At 46.7% G+C, this 16,243-nt stretch overlaps 2 protein-coding genes across 5 annotated transcripts in view; both read left to right on the forward strand.

Moving 5' to 3' along the window:
* The window catches only part of GPR107 (G protein-coupled receptor 107), a 49,286-nt gene extending 43,456 nt beyond the window's left edge, over window positions 1–5,830 (forward strand). For both annotated transcript variants that reach the window (XR_014543844.1, XM_083596430.1), the window contains one exon: window positions 2,109–5,830. Coding sequence is in view for 1 of the 2 variants with exons in the window: in XM_083596430.1 (XP_083452556.1) it covers window positions 2,109–2,208 (100 nt within the window). In the remaining variant the exon portion in view is untranslated. The remainder of the gene's footprint in view (window positions 1–2,108) is intronic.
* Window positions 5,831–12,790: 6,960 nt separating this feature from the next.
* The window catches only part of NCS1 (neuronal calcium sensor 1), a 57,928-nt gene continuing 54,475 nt past the window's right edge, over window positions 12,791–16,243 (forward strand). Inside the window, exon 1 of one of the 3 annotated variants that reach the window (XM_083596623.1) lies at window positions 12,791–13,214. The gene's annotated coding sequence lies outside the window, so the exon portion shown is untranslated. The remainder of the gene's footprint in view (window positions 13,215–16,243) is intronic. The other 2 variants (XM_083596626.1, XM_083596625.1) reach the window with 2 other exon arrangements.

Below are 16,243 nucleotides of genomic sequence, written 5' to 3' on the forward strand. Positions count from 1 at the left end.
ATGATTCTTCTAGACATCTGAATGCCGCAGATGTCTTGCAAAAGCTTTAAATCTAAACTCCCAGGACTGCTGACCTGTTAGAATTTTTCTTCCAAGGCTGCTGAGCCAGCTGCAAATAGAGTGTTAAAGCTTGGACATTTGTAGCTTGTGAAGGTGGTGGAAGCAAGGACCGAAATCCTCCAATGCAGCCCTCCCTGGTCATTGCACTAAAGATCATTGACATGTTCATCATCAGTATTATTATTAATTTATTGCTCACCATTCGCCCTAAGGTCTCCAGGGAGTGTCTGTGTGGCAGGGGGTACAACACAACATTAGAAACAGTTGAAAGCAACTTATAACGACAAATATAAGGTGGGTTATGAAACGTACACTTCAAGTGTCAAGAGGTCAGCATCTTCAGCACCCTTTGGAAGCTATGCAGTGAAGATGCCAGACACACCTCTGTGGGGACAGAGTTCTACCACTCAGGTGCCGCCACAGAGAAGGCCCTCTCCTTCATTTAATCCCTACAACAATCCTGTGAGGTTTGTTGAGAGTGGGGATTTGAAACCTCATCTCCCAGGTCTTAGACTAACACTCTAACCACTACAGCACGCTCACTGGTTGCTGTCCAAAATATTGGGGTCAAATAGATTTCAGTTGGGGTGGGGGTGGCGCTGTGAGCCTAGGACTTGCCGATCAGCAGTTCGGCAGTTCGAATCCCTATGACGGGGTGAGCTCCCGTTGCTCAGTCCCTGCTCCTGCCAACCTAGCAGTTTGAAAGCACGTCAAAGTGCAAGTAGATAAATAGGTACCGCTCTGGTGGGAAGGTAAATGGCGTTTCCGTGCGCTGCTCTGGTTCGCCAGAAGCGGCTTAGTCATGCTGGCCACATGACCCGGAAGCTGTATGCCGGCTCCCTCGGCCAATAAAGCGGGATGAGCGCCGCAACCCCAGAGTCGGTCACGACTGGTCAAGGGTTCCTTTACCTTTAGATTCCAGTTATTCATTTATTTTTCAGGATTGTGTATATGGTGTAATTCCATGTGGATGCAGTGTGGGGGAGGCACAGAGAGTTGCAGCCAACAAAGTTTTACTCAGAGTAGACCCATTAAAATCAATGTGCCTCAGTTAGTCATGGTCATTTGTTTTAGTGGGTCTACTCATGAGAAGGGGTGATATTGGATGCAACCCAGAATTCATTCAGGCGGTCTTTGCCCCTAAAGACCTGGAGAACTCTTGCCTGATCTTCTGTTTGCTGAAAGGAGCAGTGCCTTGACAGGAGTGGCTTTCAAAACAAATCCAAGGCTACTCCTGCCTGATGTTGACGGATGATGATGATGATGATGATGATGAGTTCTTTGAGCTTGCAACTCCCAGAGGTGTCACTGTGTTTAGCCCGTTGCAACAGAAACCACAGAAGTTGTCTTGTGGAGTAATAGACTAAGCCACAAGTACCGGGGGGTGGGGATGGGGTGGTTCTTGCAGAAGCTAACTGCGGTATGTGTAATTTTTGCAGAGAACCAAGAACATACAAATGAGAGTCAGCATGGTGTAGTGGTTAGAGTGGGACCTTAGGGTGAAGAGCCAATAATTAATAATAAAAATAGTGTACGTTTCAGAGATGGCTGCTAAAGCCAAAATTGTGTATTTTCAAAACAGATTGGGTTCAATGGCAGGTGAGATTTCCCAGGTCTTTTTTGCTGGATACCTGCCCCCTTTCCACCCCCTTTCTAATATATATGATATATTGTTTGTTTCTTAGACTGTACGCAGCTTTGAGATTTTTTTTTTGGGGGGGGGGAATGCTTTTAAATAAATAAAGCAGCTTCGTTGAGTCTAATCCCAGCTGGGAGAAAGGGGTGGGGAATGGGGTGCAGGGAATGCTTTTACTTGTGGCACATGCGTCCGTGAGTCTTTTGATGGCAACCCACAGATTGCCACATCTTTTTGATGTGCACTCTTTTCTTTTTTAACTAAATTATCTCTCTTGCAGCCAGGAATGGGTTGTGGGCGGGGGCGGGGGGGAGAGAACCTTCCCGCCATGCAGCCCTGGTTGGGGCAAGAACAGCACTGAAGTGTTGCCTTATCTCTGAGCGATTTTTTTCTGCTGTCCTCCTCCCCACAGGGTGACAACTTCGGGGGTCATGGAAGGTATGAAGAAAGTCAAGAAGGTGGTCAATGGCTCGTCGTCGGAGCCCCAAGGCGAGAGGGAGAGTGCTGCATGATGGAGTCAATACTTTCACCACCACCTCTGTTTCTTCTTCTCTCCCTTCTGCGCCCCCCACCCCACCCCCAAAATTAGGACAAGGCAGCACTTTCAGATAAACTTTAATTTATTGATTTTCTGCTTCCCTCAACAGAAGGGGAGCGAGTTGAGTTTCCTGATACGGGAACTGGAGAACATAGGGCAGTGGGAAATGGCGGCCGGGGGTGGGTGGGGGCAAAATCCTGTGCAAAATTGAGAGAGAATCACAGTCCTGCGTATTCATTTGTCCTGAGGATTTGTTGCTCTTCTAGAGCCTTGCAAGGAAGCTCTCCTGTTTTATGGTGATGGCAGATTTGTTTTAATTTTTTTAACCTTTTAACATTTTTGCTAAAGTTTTTTAACGCTCCTCCTGCTTTCTTCCGGAAACTTGACTGTGAGAAAGAAAATAGAACCATCGGTTCTATTTGGCTCTTTGGGACACAACTTCCAAATGTGAAAAAACCTGGTGAAAGTTGTATATGTAAAAGTATATATGTATATCTATATTTTATATGATGCCTTCTGACATGCACCCCTCCCTGCAATGTGTAACCTTTTGTGTGTGCTGGGGAGATTTGACAAAATGGTTTTAAAGGTGTTGGGTGTGGCGCAGGGGAGATCTTTTGGGGTTTACTTGTAAATGTTGTGCTGAGTTTAGGCATCTTTTTCTCTCCCCTTTTTTCATTTGAATGGGGAGCAAATAGGAATTCTGCCTCCAGATAGGAATAGGAATGTTTTCTTTCTTTTTTCTTCCTTTTTTGAGACCAAGGCTTCCTTACTACCCTCTTTAATGGTGTGGACCAAAAAGCTGGGTCCCATTTTGACTCTATGCAGTTCCCTCAAGGGGTTCCGAATATGTGCAATGGAGGGGGGCGGATATTCACTGAATTATTATTATTATTATTGTTATTATTATTATTTCTTCTCCCCCTTTGCTGAAAAGTGGTGAGGTCAGGTTTCAAATCCCCGCCCCAAATAAATTACTGCATATAAGGAGTGATCCGTGAACAGCTGCTCCTAGAGGGTTTCTTGGCTAGAGCATCGGTGAAGCCGAGCTCTCCAAATTCTTGGGAATACTCTCAAGAAAGGAACCCCTGCCGCTTGCTTTCATATGTGAAATGGGGTGATTCACAAGCAGTGCAAGAAATCTCTCTTTGCATTGAGAAAACAGCCGGAAATTCTGTCTTCACTCTGTGAGGAGAACATCAGCTTTTTTTTTTTTTTTTTTTTTTGCTTATGCATTGTGAGCTAAAAACCCCTTCTCCCTCCTCTCCCAGTGCCCTCTTCTCCACCTGGCTAGCTTGGGGATAATGCGTGGTATTTGCATTGCCCTTGGGCAGAGCAAATGTGAGCTGGCAAAGCAGGTGAGCAGAGAGAGAGTTTGTTCACCTGGCAGCTGGAGGGACCCTGGGGTCTCCAGTCAGGAAGATAAGTTTGTACGAAGGGTTACAAAGAAAAGCTGCATCCTACCATTTAGATGTGCTGGCTTCTGGAAGAGCGGAATCAACGAGTGACCTGCTGTGGAATCAGAAGCCATGCGGTCCTAAGAGCCTTTCTTCTTGTTTACTGTGAGTGAGGTCTCTTCAAACAGCAGCTGGCAGGTCCAGAAGTGTCAATACGTGTCTTCTGTGCTCATACAAAGTTGTGCTGTCTCCCAAAGTTTGCATGAAGGACACACAAAGCTATCTCAAAGAGAGGCAGGGTATCGTCTTCCCACAAGAACAGCCCTATCAGCCTCAAGATGCCATTGGTGTTGAACTCTGCCGCTCAGATATTTGGTGGGGCAACTGGCCAGGATCATAGCATCTTGAGCTCTGGTATGGCTTGCCCACTAAGGGTTCATTCAGCAGCCATCAACCTTGCTTCGGCCAGCCAGAATCTCCCAACTTCAGTCAGCCCATTAGAAGTTTTGTTGACGGACAAATGGCAACGTCGGTAGTTTGGGTTGAAGTTGAGGAAGAGGCTATCTTTTGACACTACAATCTCCACATATCCCACTCCTTTCCTTGTCTTCCACCTATCCATCCTTCCTGCAGAATGAAGGAACTGGACAAAAAGCACTAGCCCCTCCCCCAAAAAACCATGCCTCTCAGTAGATTGCAACATAGTGTTAATGCAAATGTTCCACCAGAGAAGGATTTTTCCTTGTCCATTGGAACATCCTCCCCCAACCACCACAGTATACACCCCTAAGTCTGTTACAGAGATTCCCCTGATCCTCTGGAGCCAATCTGGGGACAGTGCACAGCTTTCACAGGAGGAGGCAGGGGAAAGTCCTACTGTACAAGTAGAAATCATTCTGCTAACACAATTACTTAGTTGGATGCTCTGGGTTGAAGCTTTATAAGGCTTTGGGTCCAGCTGGCCTGTAAACGGAGGAGAGATTGCAAGAACAAGAGCTTTCCATTGGGCTGAGAGTGGGAAGTGTTTCTTGGCCTGCAGCAAAACAGGAGCTGGCAAATACAAGTATGGGGGGCTCAGTCAGTCACTCTTCCACTCGTTGTTGAAACCCGACGCTTTTAAATGTTGTCGACTCTGAATCATACTATTGATGTTTTTAAAAAATGGGTAAGTTGTTTTGTGGGGTGGGGGGAGTGGATGACTCCCCTCCCCCAACTGATGTTTCATCTTCATGCTAAAATGAGCTCAGCTTTCCTCTCTATGTGCTTCACCCACTCCTCTCCTGGACAGCCAAATCTTTTGGACAAGCAGCCAAGAGAGAGTTTTCTCCACCCAGTGTGTTCCCTTCAAATGATGAGCCCACTGCTTCAAAAACCAGGACTGTGCCACTTTTTTAAAAATAAAAAATATCCCTTTTTAAAAGTGGGCAGGAAGAAGGAACACCTTCTCTCGCTCCCAGTTCCTCCTTTCTCCCTCTGGAATCCATTGTGCAACTGCTCTAGAACCCATTATGTGACTGTGCTGGAACCTATGTTTTCTTGCAGTGAGCACTTGTACCAGATGTGTCCTCACTCCCAGGGGAGATTTTGGCATCTCACACTGAAAAAAGGAGCTTGCACCATCCACATCAACCCAGGGGATAGTCCTGCTTTCTTTTTTTAAACACCTGAAGACCTGTGTAGGTGGAGGACCAATTGGATAGCTTAGCAAAGAGACTTGGTTAATCTCAGAAAATAGGTCCGCATGATTCCTGATTTATTTATTTATTTATTTGTAACATGGGCTACACCTGCAGCCCTCCGGATGTTTTTGGACTACAACTCCCATTGTCCCTGGATAATTGGCCTCGCTGACTGCTGGGAGTTGGAGTCAGATAACACCTGGAAGGTCACAGGTTCCTTCACTGCTGGAACTTTTAGAAGTTAAAATAATAGATCCTTTTTTCAAAAAAAGAAAAAAAGAAAGGTGTGTGGTTTATTTTATTGGGTGCTTCAAACATCTGTGTATTCCTTCATGAATCTCTTCATGTTTTAAAGTTGTTGTTTTTTAACCTTTTATCAAAATAGATATATGAAATGGCAGTATTTCTGTAAAGGGGAGCAGGGGGCAATACCAATCAGGGGACCTTTTCTCTCTCTATGTAATGTGGTTTTTCTGATATGGAAGAGATGTACAAAATAAAAGACTTGATGACTAGGAAACTTTCTCCTGGGCTGCTTTATTTAAAAATTGACTTCCTCCTGGACTGGGTTGAACTGCTGTGAGAGACATGGTTCATATTGACATATCCTATAGCCAGTACAGGGAGTGGTTAAAGGAGGAAGGGGGGTTTCCTCTTAGGCGCTGCTGGTGGGCTTTCACAAGCATCTGCCCAGCCAGTGAGAAACCGGATTCTGGACTCAGATTTTTTTTCTTACTCCCTCTTGGTTGCACTAAAGCATCACAGGGATGAGGACAAATAAAAGAAAGTCCTTCTTCACTCAGTGCATAGCTAAACAATGGAACTTGTCCCCCCTGGAGGCAGTGGTCACCACCAATTTGGATGGCTTTAAAAGAGGATTGGACAAATGCATGGAGGAGACGAATATTAATGGCCACTAGCCACAATGGCTCTGCTCTGCTTTTGAATACCAGTTGCTGGAAACCACAGGAGTGAAGCATCCTCTTGTGGTTGAATCCTGCTTGTGGGCTTCCTGTAGGCACCTGGGTGGCTACTGAGAGGACAGGATTCTCAACTAGATGGGCCAGCAGGGCTGTTACGTTCTGTCTCCGCTGTCAGAGGCAATATGTCTCTGAACACCACTTTCTGGGAATCTCAAGTGGGGAGAGTTGCTGTTTCACCCAGGTCCTGCAAGTGGGGCATCTGATTGGCCACTGAGCTGGGTGGACCCCAATGGACTGATTTAGTAGAAGGAAGGGCTTTTGCATCTTTTGATCATGCCTAGTAGCTGTTGATAGCCTCATCCTCCGTTGGACAAGGTGACCCTCAGGGTTCCCTTCCAACTTTACAATTCCATGATTCTATTATCCTTTTAATTATGCTTGTGTGTGTATCCTACTAAGTCTGTCCTGGGTTGCTCACCATTCTGTGACGATCCGTGTGTCGATTATCCCTTGGTGTAATGTCTTCCTCCCCCCTCAAATGCCCTCATTTCAAGATGTTTGGCACACCTCCCTTCCTTCAGGCTGATAAGCGTCTTCATCTGTATTCCTGCCTGTCAGATAATTCCGAACTAGGGCAGCACAGTTTTTAATCAATGCTTTTCAGTGGCAGTGTTAAGAACCTCCCCCCACCTTCCCTTCTGTCTCTTACCTTCCCTTCTGCCCTGTTTGGTGAATTTCTGCATTTGGAAATAAGATTGTAAGAAGTGCCTGCTGAATCAGGCCTGGTGGACTGATGGGAACTGGAGTTCTACAATAGAGAGAGTCGCCTCTGATCTAAGGAGAGGTGTTTCCTTCAAGGAGCTCAAGGCAGCATACATTATGCTCCACCTCATTAAATCACAGAACAAACTTCTCACGTCCTGGTGGGATGACCTGCTCACCCAGGCTGGCCACTGGATCCTCCTGAACAGGAAAAAACAAAGTAGGACTTCAACTGCTTGAGTGACAAGAAGTGACACCTGATTTTCTTGGATCTTGGAGATTTAGATAATGGCCAGAGGGCCACAGGTTAGAAGAGACTGGGCACATAAAGGTAAAGGGACCCCTGACCATTAGGTCCAGTCGTGGCCGACTCTGGGGTTGTGGTGCTCATCTCGCTTTATTGGCCAAGGGAGCCGGCGTACAGCTTCCGGGTCATGTGGCCAGCATGACTAAGCCGCTTCTGGCGAACCAGAGCAGCGCACGGAAACGCCGTTTACCTTCCCGCTAGAGCGGTACCTATTTATCTACTTGTACTTTGACATGCTTTCGTACTGGTAGGCTGGCAGGAGCTGGGACCGAGCAACGGGAGCTCAACCCGTCGTGGGGATTCGAACCGCCGACCTTCTGATAGGCAAGTCCTAGGCTCTGTGGTTTAACCCCCAGTGCCACCCGTGCTTATTTACACAGCCTGTAGTTAAACTATGGAACTCACTCCCATGCAGGGGTGCCAATAAAATATTGGGGGACCCACGGAAGCCCTACCCAACATAATCACACGACGCAGTGCAAAGACACAGTGCATAGACACAAATATTTTATTGGGGGAGCGAAGGCACCTTGGTTCCTAGGAGTTGGCTCCTCTGCTCCCACAGGAGACAGTTATGGCCACCAACATGGATGGCTTTAAAAGAGAAGGCTATTGATAGCTACTAGCCATTATGGCTTTGCTCTGCCTCTGTAGTCGGAGGCAGCAATGCTTCTGAATACTAGTTGCTGGAAACCACAGGAGGGGAGGGTGTACTTGCACTTGAATCCTGCTTGTGGGTTTCCCACAGGCATCTGATTGGCCACACAGAGGAGGATTCCGGAGTAGAAGGGCCACTGGCCTTTACCCAGCAGGCAGCTCTTATTTTTCTCAGCCCCAGTGTAGATAGACAATCCTGAGTTAGATGGACCCAATGTAAGAGGAGGCCTGCATTCTCCACCACTTTTGCTTCTCGTCTCACCACAAGCTTTTTCTAACCCGCCTGCCACCCACCTGGAGTCACGAGTCATCGCAACAATGCGATGGCACATTGTGTCATGAGATGACACATGACACAGCTGGCTGTCAAATGCTTCAGATTACGAGTCAGGATATTGGCAGGTGGTAAATTTCACAAGAGCCTTGATTACTGAGTTACAAGGAAGGACATTAGACGTTCCCAGAAGTTAGAATTGATCAGGGAGGGAAATGTATGTACTTTACTCAGGAGTCGCGCGACAGCAGTATGAGGTCTCAGTCCTTTGGATCTGAGATTAGCATAATTGCTCCTTGGGTTGAACCTGTTGAATATTACTCTTTAGATAGTGTCATTAATGCGAGCAGAAACCTACAGAGGAGGACAGGGCTGGGTCCGCAGCTTCATTAGCTTAACAATCAAGCTTTGACTAGCTTTGAAAAGGCTCATAAAAAAGCAACAAAAAATAGAACCTGCCCACATGACTCTGACACAGAAACATTGCACATGCACTATGTAAAATAATAATGAACGTTCTTGCGAGGAAGCTGATAAAATGTGGGTTGAACAAGGTAACCATTTGGTGGATTTGTAGCTGGTTGACCAAACCCAAAGAGTGTTCATTAATGGTTCCTCGTCATCTTGCAAAAAAGTGACAAGTGGGGTGCTGCAGGGTTCTGTTCTGGGCCCGTTGTTGTTCAACATCTTTATAAATGACTTGGATGAAGGAATTGAGGGGATGGTCATCAAATTTGCAGATGACACCAAACTGGGAGGAGTAGCTAATGCCGTGGAAGACAGAATCAGAATTCAAAATGACCTTAACGGATTGGAGAACTGGGCTCAAGCTAACAAAATGAATTTCAATAGGGACAAACATAAAGTTTTTCACTTAGACAGTAAGAACTATCCAGATGCACAAATATAGGATGGGGGACATCTGGCTTGCTAGCAGTACATGTGAAAAGGATCTAGGGGTCTTGGTGAACCACAAGCTTAACATGCGTCAACAGTGTGATGTAACAGCAAAAAAAAAGCTAATGCTATTCTAGGCTTCATCAACAGCAGTATAGTGTCCAGATCAAGGGAAGTAATAGTATAACTTTATTCTGCGTCAGTCAGACCACACTTGGAATACTGTGTCCAATTCTGGGATGTTGACAAGCTGGAAGGTGTGCAAGGAGGGCAACCAAGATGATCAAGGGTCTGGAAACTCAGCCTTATGAGGAGCGCTTGAAGGAGCTGGGAAAGAGGAGACTGAGAGGAGATATGATAGCCATCTCTAAATATCTTAAGGGCTGTTAAAAGGAGGAGGGAACATGCTTATTTACTCCTGCTGTGGAGGGTAGGACTCCAACCAATGTCTTCAAGTTGCAAGAAAGGAGATTCTGACTAATCATTTGGAAAAACTTTATGGCAGTAAGAGCTGGCAGTAAGAGCAGTGGAACAGACTCCCACAAGAGGTGACGGACTCTCCTTCCTTGGAGGTTTTTAAACAGAGGTTGGATGGCCATCTGTCAGGGAGGCTTTAGTTGAGATTCCTGCATTAAGGCAGTTGGACTAGATGACCCTTAGGGTCCCTTCCTACTCTACAGTTCTATGATTCTACCCCTCTTCTCTCCACCCCCCTCCAGCCCTCTCTTCTCTCCCAACCTGATACTGTATACAACATTAAAGTCTCACGTCAAGTATAACTTGATCTGTAGAAAGACACTATGAACTGAAAGCAGAAATGGTGTATGTACTTCTGTAAACCAAGAAAATATTCAATACAAACATGGTCAAGGGGATGGAGTGACCCAATGAGGAAATGTTCCAGCATTTGGGACCTTCTTAGTTTAGAGAAAGAGGCATGATTGAAATTATGCATGGTATGCAGGAAGTGGACAGAGAGCAGTTTTTCTTCCTTCCTTATACAGTGGTACCTCTGGATGCGAATGGGATCCATTCTGCAGCCCTGTTTGCATCCTGAAGCGAATGCAACCTGCGTCCGCGTGTCGTGATTCGCCGCTTCCGCGCATGCGCGTGACGTCATTTTGAACATGTGTGCATGTGCGAGCGGCGAAACCTGGAAGTAACGCACTCTGTTACTTCTGGGTCGCCGCGGAGCGTAAACTGAAAGCACTCAAACTGAAGCACATTTAACCTGAGGTATGACTGTATACATGATTTGGGGGTGTCCAAAGAAGCTGAATGTTTGAAGACTCAGGACAGACAAAATAAAGCATTTCTTCAAGTCTCTGCTTGGGCATTACCGATTTTGATGAGCCTGGGATAGCTCAGTCAGTAGAGCATGAGACTGAATCTCAGGGTTGTGAGTTCGAGACCCACCCTGAGCAAAAGATTTCTGCATTGCTGGGGGTGGGACAAAATGACCCCTGTGATACCTTCCAGCTCTATGTTCCTATGCAGCACATGGGTAAACTACGAAAATTGTTCCTGCAAGCGCCAATTATGGCCACCAACTTGGATGGCTTTAAAAGAGGATTAGACAAATTCACGGAAGAGGAGAGGGCTATCAGTGGCTGCTTGTCACAGATATCAGTTGCTGGAAGCCACAGGAAGGGAGAGTGCTCTCGTGCTCGGGGCCTACTTGTGGGTTTCACATTGGGGCATCTGGTCAGCCACTGTGAGAACAGATAGGCCAATGGCCCGACCCAGGAGCCTCTCCTTATGTTCTTAATTTAAAATTTAGGGCAAGGGGGATATGGAAGAAATGGGTTTGTGCCACACCAGTGTTCTGGGGGACAGTTCCCAGAGGAAGGGGTGACAATATAAAGAGTACAGTTTCTCTTAAGGCAGCAGAAGGTCTTTGGGATGCCTGGATGTACAATAACATTGCAAAAGAGGCGAATTCGGCCAGTGTTGTCCTTGGCTTCTTCCCGGAGGCCAGGAAGGGCTGCTGGCTGCTGAATCATCTGGGGCAATCTTAAAATAGCCCTACTCTGAGGTTGTGCCTTGCCAGTCAAGGAGTGGATCAATGGTGTGTCTGCAGATTGGAGACTGGAGGGAGCTTTCAACAGGCAAAGGAACCGCTTCTCAAAAAAATCAGGGGGCAGCAAAAACAGCCTTTGCTTATTGCCCCGAAGGTCCAGCTGGCATGGTTTTCAATTGCATCCTTGAGATCATAGATTCATAGAATTCTAGAGCTGGAAGGATCCCAAAGGGCCATTGAGTCCTTTGCAAAGCAGGAATATCTATATGCCCAGCCCATTGTTTAGCTGCTCCTGCTCAACAGCACTGCCCTAACTCATCAGCTGCTCACCCAAAGAGTACTTTGAGAGATATGGTTGGGACCTGCCACAAAAAGTTGCAGTGAGTGTTCCTGTTCAGGGTACCAGTCAACCAACTATGCCCTCTTTCAGTATATGCTATTCTGTCAGTTCTCCCACATGCCCAGTTCAGTTCTCCATTCTCCCATCCACAAGTGCTTCATAATCAATGACTACTTAGTACACTCAGTCCTCATTGGGCTGTCTGTCTGTCTTTTTATTTTATTTTATTTTATTTTATTTTATTTTATTTTATATTTTATTTTATTTGTTAGGCCTTATTATGAATGACAAAGGCATCGTTTTAAAAATGTTGCTGCATTTTGTAACTTAATGTTATTCTTTTTCCCCATGAGTCGCCTTGAGCATTGTTTTTGACAGAAAGGCAGTACAGTGGTACCTCAGGTTAAGAACTTAATTTGTTCTGGAGCTCCAATCTTAACCTGAAACTGTTCTTAACCTGAGGTACCACTTTAGCTAATGGGGCCTCCAGCTGCCGCCATGCGATTTCTGTTTTCATCCTGAAGCAAAGATCTTAACCTGAAGTACTATTTCTGGGTTAGCAGAGTCTGTAACCTGAAGAGTCTGTAACCTGAAGAGTCTGTAACCCGAGGTACCACTATATACAAATCAGTAGTGTTGTTTCCTTTGGAGCATCTATGAGAAGAGGTTGCTGGACTAGATGGTGCCCCTTTGGCCTGATCCAGCTGCAAGGCTCTTATTTATTATTTACTTATTGCAATCATATCCCACCTTTCCTCCAAGGAAATCAAGGTGGTGCCTGTGATTCCCCTTCCTCCCCATTTCATCATCACAACAACCCTGCAAGGTAGTATATGCCAAGAGAAAGTAACTGTCCCCAAGGTCTCCCAGGTCCTAGTCCCATGCTCTAACCACTGCACCATTCTGCCTCTCTTCTTAGGGTCCTACAGTCTCCTTGGGATGAGGCAGGTGAGAAATCTGAACCACACAGGTATTTTATTTTTAAATAAAAATCTATTCAAAAGTAACAATACATCTTTGTCCACTGCTATGGTATCACAGAATGATATCCTCAATCCCGCATCACTGTCATGTTGACTTGTGGAATACCCTCACTAGGAACCTAACTACCGATCCAGTTTGCTAGACATTTTCAATCAATATATCCCCTCCATAGACACCTCTGTGATGATGATGACATTAAAATACACCCTGTTCTTCTTCAATAAAAGAGAAAAAAGGAGACCAAATCAGGTAATTTAACATTGCAAATCTATTGCGGAATAAGCCGTGTTAAAGACTACACTGCTAAATCAAATCCGCATTGACTATGACTATGACTGGAGTCCGTTTGACTCCCGCGGACCTTACTACTGATCATTCCACAAAGCCTGTCTCTTTGCTTACTCAATTCCTCCCGAATTAAGGGGCCAGTCGGGGGAAGCCGCGATCCTCAGCGAAGCGCGCTTGCAGAGTGGAGGGGTGGTGGTGGTGGTGGTGGGGAGTTAAGCCCAGTCCAGCTCTTACTACCGAAGCGGCTTCACCCCTGACTCGCGAGAAAGCCTCCCACGCTACCCCTGATCCTAGAAAGCGGAGTGGGCGAATTCGGATTGGCGCGTCGCCTTTTGGGAGCGGAGCCAATTCGGAGCCGCAGCGCGTCTCCCCCCCCCCTCTGCTGCGCGGCCTCCTCCTCCTCCAGCCACGCCGAGGTTTCCCGGCAGCGGCAGCCGAGACCTTCCGCAGCGGTGAGTAGCCCAAGCGGGCTTCGATCGGGATACACGTGGCGCCTCCTTCTGCGCCTGCACCCCCCTCCCTTCCCAGCCCGCATTCTTGAATGGGAGCCCATTTGCCAAGGCTTTCCTCCATCAGAGCCTGGGAATCTCACTTGGTTGCATTGTCTTACCCGGAGCCAGTACTGTCTGCACTGGCCGGCATCAGGGGCTCACCAGGGTTTCAGGCAGTGTGTCTTTTCCTAGCCCTAACTGGAGATGCCAGTAATTGAACCTGGGACCTTATGCATGCAGTTGCTTGACCACCGAGCTATGGCCTTTCCCCTAAAAACAAAGCAATATTCTAGTCCTCATGATTCTTAGTAAAGAGCTGGGTTCCACAGGAAGCTGCTTCTTTAATAGCTGGGACATTCTACATTCAAAGCAGATACTCCATCACTGAGCTATGGGTCCTGCGTTATCCTGAGTAAGGTCACTGGTCCACCTAGCTCAGCATTTTACACACTGGTTGGCAGCTGCAGCTCTCCACAGTTGTTGTTTTTTTGGGGGGGGAGGCAGGGACCCCTCAGCCCTACTGGAGATGCTAGTTAATTTGGGACATATGCTGAGAGTGCAGGGAAGGGAATCGTCTTTATAATCTTATTATATAAGCTACTTTGAAATGCACAAACAATGCCATTTTCCAAAGCCATCCTTTTAAGAGACTGTCTTGAGTGCATTCTGCTTCCTGCATCTGTAATTGGGAGGTAATGACTAAATTGTGCATCCAAAGCGCCGCCTTTTGACCTAAAATGCCTTCTATCATCACTGGCAAAAGGGGGTTGCAAGCCGGATCCACATTTCATGTGCCTTAAGAAGAGAGACATTTGGTGGCCACGGTTGCCAGAGTGGGAGGTGGGAGAGTTCTGATGCCCGTGGCAGGTGCATGGTCTACCAGTGGGATGTTCTGCACATAAGCGCATAGCTCCAGTGCTCAGAAGCTTTTTCTGAATGCCAATGCATCACCCAACCATGTTCAAGGTTCTTGTATTAATGAATTGTATTTACAACAGAGCTCAAAGTGGTGTACATGGCCCTCCTGATCTCCATATTAACCTTGTGTGGTAGGCTAGGCTGAGTTGGCAACTGGCCCAGTTTCACTCGGTGAACTTCATAGTTGCATGAATATTTGGACCTCAGACTCCCAGGTTCTAGTCTGAGACACCAATCACAAGACCACACTGGTTTCACTATAATATCCTGGTGTATATCATTCCCTTCCTGAGATCTAAGAGATATATGAAACCTTAATTTACAAGATCCTTAACTACTTGGGTCTGGGATACATTAAGGACTGCCTGATCCATTATATCTGTGCCCAGTCAGTGGAGGAGACACTGCTGATGGTTCCCCGTGGCCCAGATGCACAGCTTGTTTCCACCAGGAGCTGTGTGTTCAGTATCTACAGAGCTCCCGCTTGAATTCCGTTCTGTTGAACAGCCAGTGACCTTATTAAATCAAATCTTTATTTTTATGGTCAATGACCAGCATAGAGCCCCTTATCTGTTTTGGCAGGGCATGATCATCGCACCTGTAATTGAGAATGCCATTCTGGAATTAATAGGTGCCTGGATTAAAACTGTTATCTTCATTTCTTGCCAAAGGTTTTAAAGGTAACATCTCAACACTGGCAGAGGAAGAGGAGTGCGGGGGGGAACACACCGCCCCCGGCAGCGTGATCCTGGTGGGGTGCCATCGCGGCTGCCCCCCTGCCTGCGCTGGGCGCCACACCCCCAGGACGCGTGCCATGCGTGTCATGCCCCTGTGGGTGGTGCACCACACCCACAGGACGTGCACCATGCCCCCGGGATGCACGTGAGCCCCGCCCCCTCCTGCTCTCTGCCAGCCCGGTGCTGGAGCACGAAGCTCTGCCACTGCATCTCAAGGGAGAAACAAGAGCTGTTTAACTCCTAGGTTTGACTTAGTAGAAGATGTAAGTTGGAAGAGACCATCAGCTGTCTGATCAACTCAGTAACTGGCCCAAGGTCAGCCAGTGAACTTCATGGCTTAAATAAATAAATTTATTTCACAATGAGGACTAGGAACTTGAAAGAATGCCAGGCTTCCCAGCACAACAGTGTTGCATTCCTCAGTAGACTTGGACCCACCTCCAGTTTCTCCATCTTTAGCTTTGGACTACTGAAGTAGCTGCTTTGGAGGGGCTTTTATTGTTTTCAAGCATCAAAATGTTCTCTCTCCTTCTCTATTTCTCTCTTAGCCTTGCCGCGCCCCAGAGGTGACAAATCTATACATGTGCATTTTCGCACTAGCAGCTTGCAATATGGTGAACAGAAGGTGTGTGGCCGTATGTTGCCAACAGTCACTTAATGAGCAGGATGAGTGTTTGTGTGTATGTGAATAGGAAGCTCAGTGCAGCCCCTGCCGGGTTTCAAATATCTTTATGTTGCTTTTGGGTTGTGTGGTGTTGCTACTCAGGAAAAAATAAAATAAAATCTGGCATGCTTCCCGATTACATTGCAGTTATCATGTGAAAGGAGAGAGAGGTAACAAGAGCCGTAGAAATTTGAGACCGGAGGCTTCATCCCAGAGCCGGCTGTAGTCCGTATAGTGACTTGGAATCTGAACCGGTGCATCTGCAAGATTTTATTTTCAATGCTTTATTTATTTAAATGCTTGTTGTAGCCCGTCCCCTCTCCAAATGTTTCAGAGTGGGGGGCACCTAACAATTAAAACAATACATGCATCCATCTGCAATGTCAGGAGTGGATAAAAAGCAGAAGTAGTTTTAAAAGCCAGGGAATGGACATTTAAAAATGCAACAGTGAGATTAACCATGACTTTGGAAGCTAGAGTAAATAACCAGGTTTTAACCTGGTGCTGGGGAGAACGCAAAGTTGGCACCTGGTGGATCTCTGGACAAGGGCAATTCACTCAGTGGTAGAGCATCTGCTTTGCATGCAGGAGGTCCTGAGTTCAATCCCCAGCATCTCCAAGTAGGGCTGCAGAAAGGCTTCAGCCTGACACATTGGAGAACAGTAGGTGTG

The sequence above is a fragment of the Podarcis filfolensis genome, assembly GCF_964270895.1.
Source record: "Podarcis filfolensis genome assembly, chromosome: Z".
In the NCBI taxonomy this organism is placed as follows: Eukaryota; Metazoa; Chordata; class Lepidosauria; order Squamata; family Lacertidae; genus Podarcis; species Podarcis filfolensis.